The sequence below is a fragment of the Falco punctatus genome (assembly GCF_963210335.1).
Source record: "Falco punctatus genome assembly, chromosome: 3".
Taxonomy (NCBI): Eukaryota; Metazoa; Chordata; class Aves; order Falconiformes; family Falconidae; genus Falco; species Falco punctatus.
The window spans coordinates 14,382,244-14,403,800 of record NC_137582.1 but is presented as its reverse complement, the minus strand read 5'-3'; the positions used below and the strand labels follow the sequence as shown (position 1 = coordinate 14,403,800).

General features: G+C 44.5%; 2 protein-coding genes across 6 annotated transcripts in view; both read right to left on the bottom strand.

The window, feature by feature from the left end:
* PUF60 (poly(U) binding splicing factor 60) overlaps positions 1-12,370 on the bottom strand; it is a 30,924-nt gene extending 18,554 nt beyond the window's left edge. Inside the window, exon 1 of the mRNA XM_080381689.1 lies at positions 12,309-12,370. Within this exon, the coding sequence (XP_080237815.1) occupies positions 12,309-12,335 (27 nt within the window). The 5' untranslated portion in view covers positions 12,336-12,370. The remainder of the gene's footprint in view (positions 1-12,308) is intronic.
* Positions 1-21,557, bottom strand: part of NRBP2 (nuclear receptor binding protein 2) — a 47,049-nt gene that overhangs the window by 2,572 nt on the left and 22,920 nt on the right. For 3 of the 5 annotated variants that reach the window (XM_080381684.1, XM_080381686.1, XM_080381687.1), the window contains 4 exons: positions 19,505-19,558; positions 18,989-19,052; positions 17,996-18,051; positions 14,827-16,138 (listed from right to left, as the gene is read on the bottom strand). In XM_080381684.1, the coding sequence (XP_080237810.1) occupies positions 16,070-16,138; positions 17,996-18,051; positions 18,989-19,052; positions 19,505-19,558 (243 nt within the window). In that variant the 3' untranslated portion in view covers positions 14,827-16,069. The other 2 variants (XM_080381683.1, XM_080381685.1) reach the window with 2 other exon arrangements.

Sequence of the window (21,557 nt, the reverse complement as noted above, 5' to 3'; positions counted from 1 at the left end):
TTTTAACTTACAGTATTTTAGTATTTTTTCCATATATCAATAATGTAGACTGTTCTGTTTACGATGAGGAAAAATGCAAAATAGTTAAGATACTTTAATCACATGAATTCTATCCACAGTAAATGACATATACCACCCAAGTATAAATGAAGCTCCAGCGCATTCACATGGCATTCTCAATTTAGAATAATAATAAAGATTTACAAAATTACTATGGAAGTAACAGAAATTGCATGGTTCATGAAGTAAACAGCAGCAGAGGAGAAAAGCAGCAACATGTCAGAAGGCACCCTGGCCCAGGCCCAAGGTAACCACCCTCAAGTCCTCCCACTAAAATGGAGCGGAATGCAGAGCACAAGAGCCCCCGAATTCAATGCCTCCTAAATACCTGCTTTATCTATAGTATTTGCAAGCTCTAGCTGTAAGAACAGAAGCTTCAATGGGACAGCCCTTCAGCAGTAAGACCATTAAGTACCTATGAAGAAGGCTGCAATCCCCAGCTGTATCTGCTGGGTCTGCTTTTGCTGCCTATACACTGCATGCAGGACTGTGACATTACATGGGGTTCTGCACAACAAGCCCCCCCAGCTGACACCCCTCCAAGCTGTTACAGAGGGACTCCACACCTACTTTCCCCTTGAGGCAGGGCTGCCATGAATCCATTCCTCCAGCTGATTCAGGAGAGGATTGATGCTAAATGCTGCTTAGTCAGCTCATTAACCAAATTTCTTACTTTACTCACTGGGGTGACATTCCTTTTAAGCAGATAAACCTTAATTAGTGCACGCAGGAAAAGGCTACTTTACACCCTGTCACAGTGCACACTATCTTTATTTTCCCCACCATACATGCATTATATGTTCTAACTTAATAAACAACATTTGCCATCACGTTGCCCAGTCATTCTTCATCTTGAGATCCTCTGTCCATTAATTTACCTAAGTGACAGTGACTACTGGACTAAAAGGTTCCTCCCATGAGGTAAACTGTGTTCATCTTCCCAAAAGAATCTTGTCCGTTTCTTGTGAGGATACACAGCCAGACGGTCTGATTCACACACTGCACCATGAGGGAACTCTATTTTCCTACCAAATCAGTGTAAGGGAAAAAAAGGCAACAGCACAACGGTCCCACTGTTTGAACCATCCATCTCACAACCTCACCGCCTTCTTGGCTTAAAGCAGCCTTTGTTGTTTGTCTAAATTCTGCCTGTATCATCCATCAAAAGCAGAACTAATTTCTTCTCTCAATTCAATGTTCACCATCAACCACTTGAAATACCATAAAGGACAAATATCTTAATCTGTTCAGTAGACACATAATAGACTGAATAGACATGTCTGTGAGCACTACTGGTTTCAGTATAAAAATCATCATGGGAAAAACCCAAGTTAATAGCTGAAAACAAGATTTTTAACATTCCCTTTACCAGCTGCTAGGTTTCTCCCAGAGTAGCCCACTTCCCTGTATTGGCAACTGCAACTTGCATGCTGCCTCCCACCAAATTACAATGGTTCCTTTGTTCTTTAGTCAGACTATTAAGAGCAAGAAGTGGAGCTCACCTACATTGAAAGTAAAGAAAGCCACAGGATGAATTTGCTAATGTTGAGAGAGGTAAATCCTAGGTCATTCTTAACTCTGTTTTATAGCAACAATTGAGACTTCTGTTTTTGTGCATTCAAGCCTTGAGTTCACCATTTGTGAGCATTTTCTAGTATCAATGAACATACAGCACATGCAAAATAAACTCTCGTAGTGTAAAAACTTGTATTCCACAAGTATCCGAACAGAGTGTTCTAAAGATGGCAGTCACTTCCCTAACTTCACTAGTCCCTTCAAATAAAGTTCATGGCTACACTGAACACATGAAGACCTAAGGGGAATAGAAGTGCAACACAAGAAAGCTGACATGAATAAGAACAGAGGTAGCTGGAACTGGTTCATGACTGCAAACTGGGAGACTCAAGCACACACTTTTTTTTTTTTACATCAGTAGATCAAAAGCTACCATTGTTTAGTCCACATGCAAACTGAAAACAAATATCAGGAAAGTGATATAGAATCATTTAGGTTGGAAAAGATCTTTAAGATCATCAAGCCCAACTGTTAACCCAGCACTGCCAAGTCCACCACTAAACTGTGTCCCTAACAGCCACATCTACACATGTGTGTATATATATATGTGTGTGTGTAATGGTGACCTGTTTGGTACAGGAAGGCTACATAACCTCCAAGATTCATTTTGATTGTGGAACATTTAAAACAGTTATTAAAAAACCCAAAACATTCTTGTTCTTAACCAACTGGCTAAAAAAAATATTCAAATCCAGCTCTTCTGGCTCCCCTTCCCACTTGCTTACATCTTATGTATGTTACCATACAGTCAAGTTCAGTGACTTCAGTTTTCTGCAGACGATTAAAAAAGCCCACACCTTTTCCTATTGCTGTTTCCTTTTCCTCTCAGCTTTTAAAAACTGAATTATTCCAATTCAGAAACTATGAGATTTAGGAGAAGAAAAACAGAGTGGAAGTGCTATCAAATTTAACCACTCACAACAAAAAAGCCACTCCATTGATCATAATCTGTTATGATTCTTAAAAATAAAGACCACTGTATATCTACATTTAATGTAATTTAGACATTTGAGCTCATTAAATGGTACAGTAGAAGTGACAAAGAGCATCCCAGATGGCAGACCCAGGCACTGCTGGTTCCAAGCTCTTTCCAGAGGGATGTGTGGTGCGAAAGAAACCACAGAGACACGTCTTTGCTGATCCACAGTACAGCTGTAACAAAAATTTATCATCGTGTACCTTTTAACACTGAGAGTTTCTTCAAGGAAGACGACCCTCTGTTACTCCAGTCTATTTAAAGAGCAACAGATTATGTAAAATAATCCCAATCTCCATTGCCATTCAGAGACTATTGCTCTGCTCTTTCCTGGCACCTTAGGATAACACTACTACCAAGAAGAGGCTCAGCACAATTGGTCTGCTATGCAGTAACCTAACAGTACCTGTTGAAAAGCAGGTGCCACTTTATACTAAGGCTGGTGACCTTGAAAACTGCCTTATTTAAACACACTGTAACAGTTAGGAGGGAACAAGGAAAATGGGAGAGAAGTTGACAACAAAAGCAAGAGAACAGGAGCTTCTTTTAAAAGAGAAATAAATAGAAACTGTATACCTGTTGCTATGAGTATTGCTTCTGAACATTGCTTGGCCCTTTAAGGTGGTTTGAACTCCAAGAGTTCACGCACATTCATTGGAAATTTATTACATGGCTGAGAATTTCTCTGAAGTATAAACACACACAAGAGAAAGAAAAACACAGAATCTTGTTTATTTTAGGAACCACAACAAGCAAACAACCCAAAGATTAAGTAATACAGAGGTGGGAAAAGGACTGATGAAGTACCTGGCCAGGATACTCAGTCTAATCCTTGCTCTACCATCTGCATCAGTGCTTGGGAACCTGTATTAATCTGAGTATTTTCATACTACAACACCCCACATCAGTACCGAAGCTGGAAGAAGAATCACCCACATGCCTGGTCAAAGGCAATGTTTTTCCTTGCACAATAGGTTATTTTTCAGAAAAGGTCCTTCTTTAAGTATATATACCCATTTAAGTATTTTGCCCCTATTTACTATCCAAGACTTCATGGATTCAGCTGTAGACTCTAACTTTGCAAGCCTTTCTGTGCACAATGACCTTTTACTATTTCTGAATTTCTTTAGCACCTACTCTTTTCCACCTCCTATAGAATACTCCTTTTCCAAATGGGAACAGCAGTGCAAGTGAGTTATTTCTTCTGTTACTGCTAGCATGCACAGGTAATACACTGCTACAATATAGAGCATGGGGCACATCTGAGTTTTTTTTCCACCGTCCTACAAGATGTGATCTATAGAGAATGAGCAGGGATCAAAACCTTTCAAAACATGTCATTTTTCTAGCATTTCATGACCAAACTGTTTACATGACTGCATATTTGGCCAGTAATATCTCTCCTGTTCAAATGAACAAGGATATTTCATGATAAATTGCACTAATGTTGTCCACTAGCACAACTTAGTTCTTACAAAGCACCAAATTCTATGCAAATCCAACATCTGAAAACATAAGTCTTAAATACATGCACACTAGTAGTCTGTGTAGCCTTGAAACAATTCCTCATGATACATTTTTGACTGCATTTGATAGAACTCCCTGCTGGGCCAGCTCTGAGAAACAACAACAAAATCTTATAGATGTTACCTTTATATGCAGCATGCTCTACATTATCATTTAGCTGTCAAGGATAAATGATGCAGAAATCACCCGCACCTCAATTTTCAACTCTCAAAGAAAGAAAACTACAGTTCCTGTCAAGCTACAATACAGTGCTAAAATCAATATGCACATGATCCTTTTTCTCCTTATTACAAACAGGAAAATAAGACACAAGGAAACATATTCCTCCCAAAAGGGATCACCATTTTCCCTTACAATCATCTCACCTTCTTACCGACAAATCCTCCAGCTAACCCTTCTTCATTTAATGCAGCTATAGACAACACAGTAAGTGCAGTGACAGAGCCTGCATATAATTTCAATGGTCAACCACAAGTTCTCTCCACCATTTGCTCTTAGAAGATAGCCCTCTTGCTCTCATTTGACACTGTCAAGCTCCAAAAGGATTTCTGTCAATGCGAAACATGACTGAAACTCTTGAGATTCCCAACACAGCTTACACCATAGCTCAAAAAAGTTTACTGCCAATAAAAAGTTAAAGAAATCCAAGGGAAGATCAATCATCCCACACCTTGGATGGTGTACTGAGTCTGGCTGAGCCCAGTGCTATGCTTGTACTGGGAGCTAGAAAGGCAGTGATAACACACCAGGGGTTTGACTGCTTCTAAACAGTGCTCGCACAGCATCCAGGCTGGCTCTCCACCCAGTAGGCTCTGGGTAGGCAAGATCTTGGGAGGGGGACACAGCCAGGACAGCTGACCCAAAGTGACCAATGGGATATTCCATACCATATGACATCTCTCAGATATAAAAGTTAAGAGAAAGGAGGAGGAAGGAGGGACATTCATTATTTACGACGCTGATCTTCCAGAGCAACCTCTATAGGTACTGAAGCCCTGCTTCCCAAGAAATACTTTATCATCACCTGCTGATGGGAAGTAAAGAATAACATCTTCTGTCTTCCTTCACTTCCACACATATGACTTTTGCTATTGGCTCATTAAACCATCTTTTCCTTGACCCACAAAAGTTTTTTTTTCATCTTATTTTCTCTCCCTCTGTTCTGCTGAGCGGGGGAGTGATAGAGCAGCTTGGTGATCACCTCGCATCCAGCCAAGGTCAACCCACCACAGATGCAATGTAGCATTTATTCAAGGCCAGGCTGGATACAGCTTTGAGCAACCTGGTCCAGTGGAAGATGTCCCTGCCCACAGCAAGGGAGCTGGAACTAGATGCTCTTTAAGACCCTTTCCAACACAAACCATTCTGTGAATCTATGATGGACTAACCCCTGCAACGGTCCAGGCCAAGGAGTAGCTCTGTTAAGAAGGAACCAGGGGTGCCGGTGGTCACAAGACTAAGTGCAAGCCAACCTGCCTTCCTGCCAGACTGCACTAACAGCAGCACCCTGGGATGCAACAACAGGGACAGAGCCCACAGAGACAGCACTGATCAGCACTCTGCTCCGCACCCACTGATCAACCACAGCAAGTCCAGCAAAGGGCCAGCAAGACTGTGGAGGGGCTGAAGCACTTGCCCTGTAAGGAGAGGCTGAGGGAACGGGATTGTTTAAATAATGCTCTGGATTGCCACAGTACCTTTGATACCATATGCAAAAAGCCTATTAAGCAGCATCCAATAACCATTTCCACAATTAATCCTTTTAGCACCCTTTACAAGGTTGTCATCCTAAGTTAGAAGTCTCACAGACAGCTAGTCCAGAAGCCCCCAAGAGGTGAGGGCAAGGAGGACTGAACATGCAAAGCAAGAACCTACTTGGGCAGACAGGCTACAGGCTGCAGCTCCTCCAAGCCCAAAACACCAGGCTGGGCCAGCAGCCCTTCATCTGTACACTATTTCCTTTCAAAATTACTTCTCAGCTCTGTTTAAAAATTAACTTTCCTGATAAGGAATATTCACAGCAATTTCACCTTAGCCTTGTTAAAACAAAACCACGTTAAGTAGACAGATTGCTTCTCCTCCAGAACTGCACAAAACAGCTAAGTGAACTTAATTCTGGTCGACAAAGCTTGCTACTGCTGAAGTCACCAACAGAGAACATGCACCCCCTCCTGCAGGAAAGGACAAATTATCTAACTGAGCTGTGATCTTAAGAATACAAAAAGACAGACAGGCAAGTAACTGCACAAGTATATTCTGTGATGGCAAAAAAGGCTAATAGTAGTATTTCTGCGCAATCAGAAACACTGTAATGCTTTTATCCTTACAAAAGGAACTGGTGAGACAAATAGAGACGTACTGCATCCATTTTCAGTGTGTATATATATTTCAAAGAATGTTAAAACTGAGTCTGGAAAGAGCATAGGAAAAGCACAGAAGTGGTGCAAAAAAGTTCACAAGACCAAGAAATCAGGTAAATACCAAAACAAGAAGCACTGCATATCATTCTGAAGTACCATCACTGAGGGTGAAGAGGCTACCGTGCACTAAAGGAGCATTTACAACGGATGTGTACCAAGACCAGTCTCGAGTTGTGACATACACCACCACTTTCACAGTACTGGTATCAAAAGGGGTGGCAACAAATGTCTAAGTATTTAGGTTTCATTAGCAAGATATTAACGATTTAATCCGTTATAACAGGTGTTATAACATTTCTAACAATGAAAGGTACCAATCAGGTTACTGAGAAATTTCATCATAATTGCATTAATAATTAACGTATACTTCTGTAAGAATTTATTGTTGCCCATTCTGTCACCACAAGCAGCGCACAAATGGTCCACTGCATGTTACACATGTATCTTGCTTACGGCAGTAGCACAGACACTGTAAACTATTTCAAACATGCAGAAGAGATGTGTTTTAAGAATTACCTCAGATCAAAAGAAAAGTATACGCAGCTTGAAGTAACTTGTACTGGTCCTCATAAGCTTCATGGGGAACTTAATTACTATTCCAGGCTAAGAAAATTTATCCCGTAAATAACACAGCTGAATTTTAGATCTCAAATGCAGATACACAACTACTTTGTGTAACACACAACTTTACAGTTAAAATTAAGAATGGCTAGTTTAACTTCTACAGTTAAAAGTATCTGAGGAGGACCTGTTGCTACTAACATCTTTGTTGGAGCTGCCTGCTGCTGCTAACCACCTTCCTGCTGAACAGTGCACATGTGCATTGTTGATGTTCTTCAAAAAAACCTCCAAATTCACACGCAATTAGTAAACTGCAAATACGTTAATCTGCAAAGTGTTAAGTACTGGAAATACCTGTGCAGGACTGCCCTGCAGTGATTCTGATCACCCTCAATACAGTGGACTCACTACAGAAAACAATCCTCCAGATATTTCAATAAATCACTGATGTTGCTTGCAGACTATGTGTTCCTTATACCACAGGCACCAGCAAGAGCAATAACAATGCGAAGGTGAAACAACTTCAGTAATGTCAGGAGAAGGAAAAAAGCAAAGCTTTACCCCAGTCAAACCTTTTCCCACACCCCCTCTATCTTTTCTTAAAGCTTCCCTCAGCAACTACATTAAATGCCTGGTAGGTTTGTCCTAGAAGTATAATACCATTGTTACCGACTCCCACAGTTACTGATGAGAACCAGATAAAACGTTTGTTGGGAAGATAAAGTCTGCATCAAGGGCAGTGTATGGTGGTCGTTTCCTTAAGCACATCCTTCCCAGGCTCCCAGGCACAGGAGGGTACTTCTTTGGCTCTGTGAATTAACCCACATACTTCCACTGACAACTGAGCAGTCCTGAGTGAGTGGCTGTAAATACAAAAAAGCACCCCACAAAAAAAAGAAAAAGACCCCTTGGAATTACTGAGCATGCTACTTGGGTTCTTGGCCCTAGCTTTGTATGGCCTGGCACCTTCCACAAACACACATGGCTGACGATTACTTGGATGCTGTGGAAACAAGATACCAACAGGAAGCAGCACATCCCGCAGCTTTTGCATGAGGTTGCTAGTATCATGAAGTAGCTCAGCAACGTGCTTCTCTTCCATCCTTCTTCTAAGCCTTCTATCAGATGCATCTGAGGTCGTCCAGGTTTTAAAGAGCATCTGGGAGAGGGGCGGGAGGTACCGAGCACTGCACATCTTCATCTTAAATGCACATATGCTGCTTGTGCTGACTGACCAGGCACACATGTAGACCACATGAAGAGAGGAAAAAAACCTGTTACAGCTCTGACAGAAGGAAGAGAGCTTGCCATATGGGAAATCTGCCTGTATTGCAAGCTGAGGGGCACAGCCTATGGCAACAGTATGAGAGTAAGCACGTGTTGAAAAAAATATGTGTACACATAACAGTATGAAGTTTAATTCTATCATTTCAAAATGAGAAATAGAGATGTTTTTTCTCAGTGGCAGGAGGAGAAGAAAAAAACAGGCTAGGTAAAGAAGTGATGATTCCCATTATATATCCTCACCAAACTGCATGGCTTTCATACAAGATGCATTCAATAAATGTTTACTGATGGCCTCAAATTAAGGTAGATTTATGGCATCTGATAAGCACACAGTACACTTGAAGTGTCAAACATTTCTGAGCTTTTGAGTTACAATTCATAAGACCCAACTCAGTCTCCTTACAAGATACACTGCTCCTGACAAAAGCCATCTGCTTTCCATTTTAATTATTCTTCCCATTTAACACTTTCCAGTACAACAGCAGAGCTGTGCTGCAAACCTACTTTCAGAAAGTTAGCCGAAAGCAAAATCTAAGTCTACCAAATTCCGTAACTGAGATCCTCTTAACTGAGGTTACTTTGTCCTTAATTCTCAAGCTTTTCTAGACAGCCTTCATGATTTAAATTGTCACAGAACAAAGTAAACGTCGCAGCTGTTCTAACAAGACTGCAGAAGCACTGGACTCTCTTTACGTAAATTTCCTGGTCGCATCATAGAGCAGCCAGTTTTCTTTCCCGCATGGAAAGTGGATTTAAAACAGAGCGCGGCACTCCTGTTGAACCTGAAAAGCAGCCAGGGATCATGCAAAAGGTGCTTGTGGGGAGACCTGAATTGGGTCTTCACTTCAAGAACCATTAACACTAAGACCACGTGTCACTTCTTCAAGCACAGCAAGGTAAAACACATAGTGGCAAAAACGTTGATGAATCAACACGATATTGGATGGTCAGATTCACCTTCTTTCCAGCAAGTTGAGAACTATACTCCCATAAAGAATGCAGTTTATGAAAGATACTACTTGAAAAAAAGTATCTTAACACTTGTCAGTATGAAGCTGACAAGAATGAATTTAAGATGTTTATCAGTCCTGAAGTTTAAAATAAATCTTCCAGTCATACTACAAAAGCCCATAATGAATAAAAGTATGCAATACTCAGTCAAGCTGGAACTCTTGTTCCTGGAAGGCTCTCTTACACTATGTCATTTAAACACTGAAATAGCACCAAGTCTGGGAACAAATGAAATAAAAAAAGCCACTTCCTTCCATCTCAAGGCTTGTATTCTAACATTATCCTCCGTCCAAGAAATCCTCTTGATTTTCTTCACACATGACATCTACTGCCTCTTGTCAAAACATGCTGTAAGTGACAGATGTACCAACAGAAACATAGTTTATATCTGCTATTCTGAATTCTTCCGTAGCCAAACACTGACGAGTAACATCAGCATGTTCAAAACGTGCCTCTTGTTCCATCTCCCGCATCTGTCATGGTACTTAGACGTTTCCTTCAGTCTCAGGACTGCTCCTACCAATTTCTTGTGCTCATCTACAGGCCATCACTACCCCCTTGCTCCTGCCAATGCAGCCACCCACTGCAGCAGCAGCAGCTCTGAAACTAAATTTTCAGTTCCTGCAGCCTGTATGACTCATCCTCCTAGACCCAAGAATAATCACAAGTTCACCAAGACTTGCTTGGACTTGATGCAATGCTTCACATACAAGAGGACTGTAATCCTCTGAATGCAAATGTCCATTTTAACCTGACAGTGCAAGCTAACAGGTTTACATTTGAATGGTGTTTGAAGTCAATTAAATGAAAATAATCAAACTCCTTAGAATTACTGTACTCTGCTCAGCTCTTCATACTCAATCCAAATGGCAGATTTGTAGAGAAGTAACACAACAGGTTATTTTACAGTGTTGATTATATTTGTTTCTAATGGCTAATATACATAGATAAACAGAAAAAGCAGCAAGGTCTTTATATTTCTGTTTATGTTGTAAGGCCCTGATAATTCACTGTAAACAAGACTTGCAACTCTGACATTCTGTTTGACTAGCCACAGCATCACTTCCAAGCAGCAAAAATGTGCAGTGGTTGGTTGGTTGTTATAAGCTAGCTAACTATTTCTAATTGTATGCATTGTTATTTTAAAACATGTATGTACCGAACTATATACAGTGACACCAAATGAACTGGCTGAAGCAGTGTGCTGTGAAATAAAAGGTCAGACACCACCCTGGCTTTGAGTAAAAACAAAATCTGATGTCCTCACACATCCTAAGCAACATCCTTTTGGTTTCAGTCATATCTGGAGTTGTATTTAAACTCAGGTGCTCAAGACTTGAGCACTCATTCCTAGCATTAGCCTGGCAAACCTCCTAATCTAGTGAAGCCCTAATTAAGCAAGGATGAGATGGGAAACAAAGTGAGAATTACTCGTATTTGCTCCTGATTATCAGCCTCAATATTTCTGAATTCAAAAGGGGAATACCACGAAAGACAATTCCTTCAGGGTTCAAAGGTAGACCCTTAAAGAAAAACAGAGCAAATTTAGAATTAGATCTATTCATCAGAAAAAAACACTGTTTTCTATGAAAACCGAGGGGGGGGGGGGGGAGCAGAAAACAGAAAAAGCATTAAGAAATATCCTGCTGTGTCACACCAATGGTCTATTCAACCCAGTACTCCATGAACATCTGGTATCTGGAGGGAGCACAGGAGCCTGGCCAATCTCTTTGTAGTTCCCCAGCATCCACAATTATATTACAGGTTACCTTCCCTGAAGGCTTGACACCTAGGAGGTTTCATATTTCTATTTTACACAATTCCATAGTTAGCTAAAAATAAAAACAAGTAGGCTAAGGAAGGCTGAACAGTGCAGCAGTAAAGTATTTTAATTTATTCTATTTAAGATTAACCCACAACGAAAACAAACAAGCCTCTGAAATGAATGTGTTCTGCTCTCTTACAGCATTAGCAGTCCATTCAGGAAAGCTCTACAGAATGCTCCTGAAAACAGAAAAAACTCTTACAAAGTCAATACTGATGGGTTTCTTCCGTGAATGCGTAAAAAACGTGAAAGAAAATATAAAAATAACCATCACCCATCGAGCACCAAAGTCATTCCAGGAGAGGTGACAAGGAGCTCCCATTTTAACCTCAGGCTGCAAGGCTCTAGGAGAGAAAGACTTCTGCTACATAATTTACAAAAAGCCCTAGCACCTGGCTCGATCTTTTAAAACAACTGAATTTTGGAAAGCAGCAAACAAGTCCAAAGGAAGCCACGCGCGCATACCCCAGTATCGTGGAAACCTACCTCCGAAGCACCAGTGCCTGTATGCAGCACACGCTAGCCACCGGCGGCACCTGGGAAGCACACGACCGCCGCCGGTCAGGCGCCAGCGGCCGCCCCGAGGAGCCCCGCACCGCTCGCTCGGCCCCGCCGCCGGGGCCCCGCGGCCGGAGCCCGCTTCAGGCCGGCACCTGGGCCAGCCTCGCCGGGGCGGCCGCCCAGGGCAGCCCCAGCCGGCGGCGCGGAGGGGGAAGCCCCATCCGCCGCACCAGCGGGACCTTCCGCACCGCGGCCGCAAGGGGCGGAAAGCCATGATCCGCCTCACCCGCGGGCCCCGGGGCCCGGGCCGCCGCAGGCGGGACGGCCGCCGGCGGGCAGCGGTCACCCCGCGGCAGCCGCCCCGGCCCACCGCCCGCGCCCAGCGGAGCGGAGGCCTCGACCCAGCCCGCCCCGCCGGGGCCGCAGGCGGGGCCAAACGCGGCACGACGCGCCGAGGCAAGGAGCCGCCCCCCGACCTCCGGCCCTGCCGACGCAGCGCAGAGCGGCTCGGCCTGAGCCCGCCACCCCGGCTCGCCCGCGGGAAGGCGGCGGCCGCCCAGCTCACCAGAGAGATGGTCGTTGTAGCCGCCATCTTGTCCACCCCGTCGGCAGTCAGCGCAGAACCCTCGCGAGAGCTCTGCGGTGCGCGCGAAAGAAAACACCCTCGCGAGAGTTCCCTGGGCTGTGGGGAGAGCTCTCGCGAGAACTTCACAATGTCACGTGATTGTGGTGTGTGGTCAGTCTGTCTCATGACTGCTGTGCAGGGGCGGCGGCGGGAGCGGGCCGGGCATGGGGGCTTCGGGCCTCGCCTCGCTTCGCTACCTGGGGTGTTCAGTGCCCCGTGGGCCTGGCTGCTCCAGCCCCGGCCCGCGGTGTGAGCCCCGGGGGGGTGCCTGGTCGTACGAGGCCTGGGCGGGGCGGAATCCTCTCGCGGGGGGGAGGTCTAGAAGCTGAGGGCTGCAAGGCAGACCCGTCCTGCAGGCAAAGGCTGTGCTGTGACGTGCTGGAAGCGCGACAGACACGGCCCTGGCTGTTGCAGGGTCGTCCCTGGTCTATATATGGGCATCCGGAGTTACACGCCCCAGTTGCCTATTGTGGAGATTTTTAGTTGCTGAATATGCAGGTTGAGAATGGATCCAGGACCCACCTGCTGAGAACTGCTGCAATGAAACGCCATCATGGTGTCTTGATTGTCCCCACCCTGCTGTCCCTTTTACTCTTTCCCAGTGGATCCAATCACTTGCTTTAAAATGTAAATGCAAAGGCATGGTCAAACAACCTGGCACAGGTGATTTCTCTCGCAAGGGATGGAAGAGCTACTCCCAAATAGGGCTCCAAAAAGGCATCGCTTCACAAGGTGGCAGATCCGCTCTAAAGAGAAAATGTTCTTAGTAAGGGACAGAGATACATGCTGTTACCCCTTGCACTTAATTAAACTGGCATGAGACTCTAGTGGCCTCTTGGCCCCACTACTGGAGAGATGCCAGACTAAGGAAAATCTACAAGAAGTTTACAGATTCTGAAAGCCCATTTTATAAAAGATTTAGAAAGTTCAGACCAATAAAGTGTATCAAAAACAGTTAAAAGATGACTTAATGTCTAATTACCATAATGATAAGAGAGTCTTGCATTGCAAAAGTTGTTTCATTAGGAGATAAAGGTACACTGTGTGAATTGGAATATGAAATGTGCCGTATTTCTAGTCTAAATTTAAGTGACAGCAGTTGGCCACCAAAAAACATTATTGTTGAGTCACAATGGATTCATACATTATACAATATGTCAAATATTCTACTAAAAGGTGTGCATGCCACAACTATAATATATGGGCAAGAACTACCATCCTAGTTAGCTGATCAGACTTGACTCTCTGTGTCTGAGGACACATCCCCTTGCCTGTATGCCAGAACTCCAGAGAGTTATGTCTGCCTTGTAAGTGTGAGGGCAGGATTTCCATTTTTGTGCCAGTGCCAGTTCTGTGAGGAAGGGTGAGTATCCTGCTGGACACCAAGCTGACTGTGAGCCAGCAACACAGCCTTGCAGCGAAGCAGGTCAGTTGGTCTGTGCCAGGGAAAACCTTGCTGGCTGCTTGAGGGGACAGATCCTTCTTCTGCTCAACACTAGTGAGCTGGATCCAGTGATGAGCTCCCCAGGACACACAGACACGGACTGACTGGAGCAAATCTAGCAAAGGGACAGCAAGATGAAGGGATTGGAGCATCTGTCATAAGAGGCTGCGTGAGCTGGGGCTGTTTAGCCCAGAAAAAAGAAGGCTCTGGGGATCTCATGAATGTGTACAGATAACTGGTGAAGAGGGTAAAGAAGATGGAGGCAGGCTGTCTTCCGTGGTGCCCAGTGATAAGAGGCAACGGGCACAAACTGAAAAATGGGAAGTTCTATTTGAACATGGGAAAAGGCGTTGGGTTTTTTTCTGTGAGAGTGGTTGAACATGGGAGCAGGCTGTGCCCAGAGGACCCCATCTGTGGAGATACTCAGACCTGACTGCACACAGTTCTGGGCAACCTGCTTTAGCTAGCCCTGCTTGACCAGGGGGGTTGGACTAGAACTAGATGATTGCAGAGGCTGGAAGGGACCTCTTGAAATCTGGAGTGGTCCCATCCAACTTCAGCTGCTCTGTTATCTTGTGAAAGCAGCCTGTTGGAACACCCCACAGTAGCTGGTTAATGAAATTGTTATTGCTGAATGCAGCACACCCACTAGCAGGGAAATCCATTGGTCAAACTGAACTGTGACAATGTTGAACAATGAATTCAGTCGGGTGAAATGTGTTAAAGAAGAGCTAACTAGCTCATCCGGGAAATGAAGCAGTTGGTGTATTAAGGAATTTCTCAGTTTGCAGAGGCAAGTGCAAACTTGTTCTGGAGAAAGTGATTTCTGAATCAAGCAGCTGTATGACATTCCTCCACTGAATTCCTTCTCTACCCAATTTGCCTGACTTTGTGGATAAGTCTGCTGAACTGAGGGAAGCTCTTTCACATCTTCTTAGTTTAACTGTAAGAGCGACTAAGAAATTATTGAGCAGTTTGCTGCGTGGAATGCTCAGATGAAATAAGCTACTTTCATACTTTCAGTGGCTTTATTGATTTGTCAGTTTGTAAAGTTGGCACAGCATAGCACAACTGGAAAATACAGCACAAGTTGGCAGCTCAGCATAGCATCCTATCAGGGCAGACCCAGCCCAGCGTGATACAATCAGTGCAACACCGCAAAGCGCGGACGCAGGCAGTACCACATGGAGGACCCAGCACGGCGCAGCACACTAGCACAGCACAGCATGATACAGCTGGTTCCACAGTCCCACACGGCACAATGCGAACAGCATGGAGCAGCACTGCATGGCTTTTGCAACACAAGTAATTCCTATTTGCACTTTTCACCAACTGAACCTGACATGCGCAGCAGCTAAGATGATTGCCCCTTTCTCCAGGCTAATGACTGAAGTTCCAAACACCACAGGAGAAGCAGGGAAGGAAGAGACATCAGGGTTTTCCCCCTTAAGATGCTGTGAGATTTTGGAAGGCCGTAAGGCAAACTGGGGAATGAGAAGGGTTCTATTCAGCACCAGTGAAGTTTCTGCTGATCCGCATGTTTGGATCCAGCTGGTGGGTTTGGATTTCTGGGATCTCTTCTCATGCCATATCAAGTCCAGCTCACAAAGTCCTCAGCTTACACCAAGATGTGCAATTCTAATTACAGGGCATCACAGTGGTTCCTCTGTGCTGGGGAAACCTTAGCGAAACAGGAGAAACTTTGTATAGAATGGAATGAAGCAGATCGGAAACTGCACCAGAGCTTTCCAAGCCAGCTCCTCTCCTCCCTTCCGCAAGTATTACCAGCTGGCAAAGAGGAAAAAAACAGCTTTGGGACCTGCAGTGAAAAAAGCTTTCCCAGAGGGAAATTTATCCGTTTGGGGGATTCTTGCAGCAGCTTTGCATCTTCACAAACATCATTGGGAAGGGGCTGCAACAGGTGCTACCCCACTCCCCTGCTGCCTCACAACTCCCTTTGGCTTGCTGCTTCAGGAGTGGGACCAGAACATGTACTCCTGCTTGGTCCCGACTTCTCATGATGCACATGTGATTTCTCATGTTTGCTGATTACTCCTCCACTTGCTGTTGCCTTTTCACACCGCAGCTCAGGCAGACACCTCTCATGGACTGCAAAGTTTTAGGCAGGAGCGAGCGGCCCAGTCAGTCCTGCTGGAGGAAGTTCGGTCAGGAGCCCTGCAGTTTCTTCCAGTCTGGTACACTTCCCGTCCCCTGTGCTAAAGGGGGACCAATCTGTCCCAGACTGCAGTGAGGTGACTCACAAGGGAGGAGACCGGTATTTGTGGAAAGCGTTTTCCAGGAAGTTAGCCAGCTTTTCACAGTCGTCCTAAAATGAAAGAAAAAACATGCCAGCAGATCAGTTTGGCTTGGCTAACTTGGGATATCTCCTTCCTTACATGATTCCATCCCAAGCCAACGATTCCACATCTGAGTTTTGGTATGGGAAAAGAACAATTTGCAAGCACATCTGGAACATACTACTAGTAACTATCGTATTTACTGAATAACGCCAAATGACCAATCAAGAATGGGACCTTTCTGTGTTAGGTGCAATATAGAGGCAAAAGAGCAAGACAGTTCTCTGGAGCTTCTAGTCTGAAGGAACATAGCAGGTCCAGCTTCTTTTTTTAGTTTAATTACAATTTAATTAACTGACTGCTGGATCTAAAGTTATTTTCTATGGCCATCTGTTTCATAATATCCTCACTGCTAACAAAAATAAAAATTAATGTCACTTTTTGTTGGTCTGGCAACTGTTTTGTACAGAAATCTCTTCTGACACATTCAGGAGTAGGTGGTTTCAAACATATTTAGAATGTTTATTCCTTAAGAAAGAAATTACTGAAATACACAATGATATGTAAAGGATGCAAAACATCCCCACTTTGTATCATAGAGGTGTTTTGACATTGCCAGAAACAAACACAAAATTCTCACTCAAATGAAAAAATGCAGAATCAGTTGTTTTCTTGCTGCTTAGAGGCATCCCTTTGTCACTACTGCTGCTAAATTACTTCTTTTCTTTTAAGAAAAACCTTGGATTTTGAAGACAAGCTTTGTAGGGCATAGGTGGTATATTCTGTTAGACCAACCGCTACAGTTGGAAAACCAGACAAACATTTGGGCACACAAGTCCTTCAGGTCAGAAACAAGCAGAATACTTCCAAGCTAAATACAGGCTCAGAGTTTTAATAAGGTGTAAGTCAGTTATACCGTCTCAGAGAAAAGGTTGCTGGTACCTGTGGAGTATGAAAGCTGTTAGAGAGGGGAAGATGTGTTAAAAGGAGGTTATCTCCTAGGAGAAAGAAAGAGAAAGAGAATATATGGTCTGTGGAATGTGGACCTTTGTGAGATGTATTCTACAGTACGAGGCTGCCCCAAATGCCACGTATTTTCCAGAGCACAGGAGAAAGCACTGCAGTGTGTCAGTGCCGAGCTGCACAGTCCCCATGCTCAGCTGAAGAAAGGAAGAAAGTCTAAATGTACTTTTTTCCATGTGTACTCACATAAATTCTTCACTCAGTGAAGCTGACCCCTTCCTTGTCTAATGTCAGCATCCAGAATGAGGAATTCTCCAAAACTTTGCCTACAGCCCCAGAATTCCTAACTTGTACAAAATAAAAATATTTTTAATTCTGTTCATGCTGCCTTTCCTTGAGGCTATGCTGCTGAGTAGTCTGAATGACTGGGCTGCTCTGAATTCTTTCTTGGGACTGTCTGCAAGCACCTAAGGGAAAGCCTGGAAGTTCAGTGTTGGGGCAGACCGTCTCTTCTGGCAGGCAGAAATCTGCAAAGTGAGTTAAGAGCAGCTGTCCAGGCAACACTGGGACAATTCTCTGGCAGATGGAAGGTGGCCTCAACCTCCTTCCCTTGGCACTAATCTGGTTCTTACATTAAGAATTGCCATGAGGTTGATGTAATTAACCCTGCCATCACAACACAACTGTCCCCTCAAAAGAGCAACCCGGAGTTAGGCATGGGCAACATATGGAAAAAAACCAAATGACAACAAAAAAGGAGCATCACTCCCTGCAAGGGGCTGGCCCCTGCAACCGCTCTCTGGCTGCTAGATGGGGAACGGAGAAGCTCTTACTTCTCTGAGGCATGAGGTGTCACCTGGGTTTGGGGACTGCAGCTGCATGGCGCATGCACGACTGAGATGAGGAGGGGTAAGGAACCTTACCTCATGGATGAATCCATAGTGCACCAGCTCTGTGGCCAAGTCCTTGGAGTTATCAGCTGCGGAGAGAAGGAACAGTGAGAACATGAAAGTTCATGCATCTCTTAGTTCCTCCTCTACCAGAAAAGTGCCCCTATCCCAACCTGCAGCACACCTGCATTACACTTCATCGTGCTTTAAGGGCACATGCTGTACACTTTTGGTTAGCTAAGTAACTGCTAAGTAATTCTGGGGCAGAGCACAGGGTGGGCAGTGAACTGGAGCTGGACAAGGTACCGGGCAGGAATGAGCTCCGGTCCCAAATCACACAAAGCACAATAGCCTTGGCAATGTGTCACTTCAGAGATGTTTTTGCTTGCTTTGCCTCAGCATGAAAAGCAGGCAGGCCACTATCAGTAGGCAGAAAAACACAAGTTGCTGGTGAAGCAGCAGCTCCCAAGCATTGATTTCCAAGCTTTATGCTTTAGTTTTGGCTGTAAGGCAGTCGAGGGGCTCCAGCTGCATGGCCTCCGGAAGGCTCCTGCATGTTTTAGGAAGGAGCCTGCTGTGCTGGACCTACTCTGAGGAGTAGCACCCTCCCCCAGGGCCCCGGGGCTCCCCCACAGGAGAGTCCACCTGCCCCTTTGAAAGGTGTTGTGGAGACTGCACCGGTGTTGGGACTAAGAGAAGAATTCACTAGTGTTACCCCAAGAACTGCACATCACATGTGCCAAGGTGAAATGCAGGGTCTTGATGACCACTCACTGGACTCCCAACATTCACTTTAGAGTGCAGGTTACTACCATGTGCCAGAAGCTATAAGCTCAGGGTCTGAGCGGACAAGAACTGGTACCACGCAGATATTAGGGTTCTGTCTGCTCTTGCAATAGAAGAAGGAAAGAAAAGCTGACTGTAAACACAACCTGTGTCTAACACAATCCGAGCCTAAACCTGACCAGGGCCACCAGGAAATACTTCTGCATTCAGATACAAAAATTTACTTGCAATTAAACCTACTGGGCAGCAAGTCGTAGCTCAACTGTCGATGCAATTTGTCCTCCAGGATCAGCAGAAGAGTAAGCTGCAGAAAGAAGATAGTGCTCTTTACAAACACCAGTTTCTCCATAAGAGAGAAAGGTACTGACTCTTCCATCAGCACTAGAAACTGCTGGCAGTGGTGAGCAGGGAGGATGTTGGTAGCTGCCGAGGTGCTGGATGTCTTCGGCAGTTTGAGTGTCTTAGAGGAATATTCTTTCCACAGTTACAGATCACCTGCAACTGCTAAACTAGAAAGAAGTAGAGTTAAAAGATGTCCAGACAGAGACCTCAGGGTCTTCCTGTCCTGCAGCCAGAGAGGGCTGGCAGCTTCATTCTTCTTCGAGCTTCTTTTATTGTAAAGGGACAAGAGTAAGTCTTTTGAGCACCGCAGCAAACTAGCTGAGACCAAACTTTTGCCCAGTCAGATGCCAGAGATGGGCACAGAGGGCAGGTCTTGTCCCAGTGCCTCACGTAGTGTAGGAACTGAATACTTACATGCCACTGGGTCTTGTCTTCATTCAGCTCCATGTTACACTGCATTTGCACCACCTAGAAGAGGCCAAAATCAACATCAGCTCGGGCACAGTCCCTCTGGCTCCCCAGGCCTGCTTTACTGCTGCTCTCCAAGCATGACTTTCAAATTCCTACTTAAAACCTTTAATTCCAACTACCAGCCTGACCTTCCACTTCTAGGAATTGTCTAGGTGGAGCAGCTGAGGGTTTAGTCCAGTATCCAGCTACAAACCACAGCCATCGTCAGCTGACTGAGAGGTAGGTAAGAAAGCCCTGCACAAGGTGCTGTTCTGGGACAACTTTACAACCAGGGTGAATTCTTCTGCTCCATCTGCAAGAGGCAGGCTTCCCCTAAAGCTCTGCCCAAACTCTCTGTTACGTTTTAATGTTGTACTTGTTGATGACCTTATGGGATGACCAATCTTTAAATCAGACAAAAAAGCAAAACTGAAACTTTGTGAGTATTATTAAAATGACGTGGATTTTCTTTTGGAAACCCTGCATTGCATCGCAGAATACTCAAATGCATTACACGAATACATTTTATTCATATATCAGCTTCAAGTTCCTGTGAAGGAACTGGGTCAGCTTCAAGCTGGGTCAGCTTCAAGCTTCAATATATCAGCTTCAAGTTCTCATGAAAATGGTTCATGATGTCATGTTGTCTGGGCAAAGGAAAGCCAGTGACAGCATGCAATTGGTCAGCCCCAGAGACAGGAAACCAAGCAAGGAATCAACATTCCTGCCCCACGCAGGGTTTCATTTATATTCCTCGAGTTCAAGCTTATGCTCAGAGGTGAGATGCATGCTTGTTCCCTCCTCTGACCAATTATCCCTCTACTACAGCTCCTCCCTATGACAAGCATGCCTGGGCATTTAGTGCTTTCAGTCAGGAAACCTGCTGTCCTCTGACCTTTATCATCTCCAGGCCATCCACTTCTGCAAGAGCTGACCAGTGTGACTGTATGCCCAGGGTGGGTGCCCTTCCTTTACACCGAGTGATGCCAGCACACTGTCTGGCTACGTGCTCCTTTGGATACTGAATTACGCTGAACTGTGCAGCGTCTTCAAGACATCATCAAAGAGGTGAGTGACATTTGAGTGCATCATTGCCACCCGCTCCCCACCTCTCTACTTGATGCCCATGATCAAAGAATCATTTAGGTGGGAAGGGACATCAGGAGGTCTCTAGTCCAAGCCCCCACTCAAAGCAAGACAAATAGTGAATTCGGACCAGGCTCTTTAGAGCTCTGCCCAAATGGGTTTTGAAAACCTCCAAGGAGATGCCATAACCTCTCTTAGCCCCTGCTCTACTGTTTAACCATCCTCACCATGAAAAAAAAATCCTTGGATCCATCCAGCATCCATATTCCAGTGCCTCCCAGAACAGACAAAAAAACTGCATTGTAGCTACACTCATTTGACACTTGCAAGTTTGTCCAGCTGCAAGTTTTCATGAAATCTGCAGAAACTCAGTACTTCTGAGATTACTAGTCATTCTCAAATTGGGTAAAAAGTAGTTGAACACATTGGTCAGGCAAACAATGAACTCACAGAACTTTCCTTGGGGCACTAGGTGAAAAACCAGCATATAACAAATGCAAAGAGAGGAAAAGACGTAACTCCATAGGTGTACATTTGCATTTCTCCAACGTATCTGATTGATCACCACAGCACTCTCGCTAAAAATAAGCACTGAGCAGTATGAATAAAGCATAAGTTAAGTGCACTGAAAGCTGATTCTCAGACAGATATGAAGAAACCGCTGCTGATGTTCTTTTCGAAGGCAGACATTTCATGCGATCTTGCAGGAATAAGAATTAGGTTTAGCCTCACATAGTATTTTTAACATTAATTAAATGCAAGTATGAAATCGCATTCATGTCGTCCATGGTAAGATGAAGACAGTGCCATAGGTGATTAACGATGGATGACTACAAGTGTCATTACAGGAAAATGTCTGCACAAGGAAATAACAGGTACCAAATGGGTTTTTAAGAAAAAGATGCACACAGACTGACGAGTTCCTCTGACT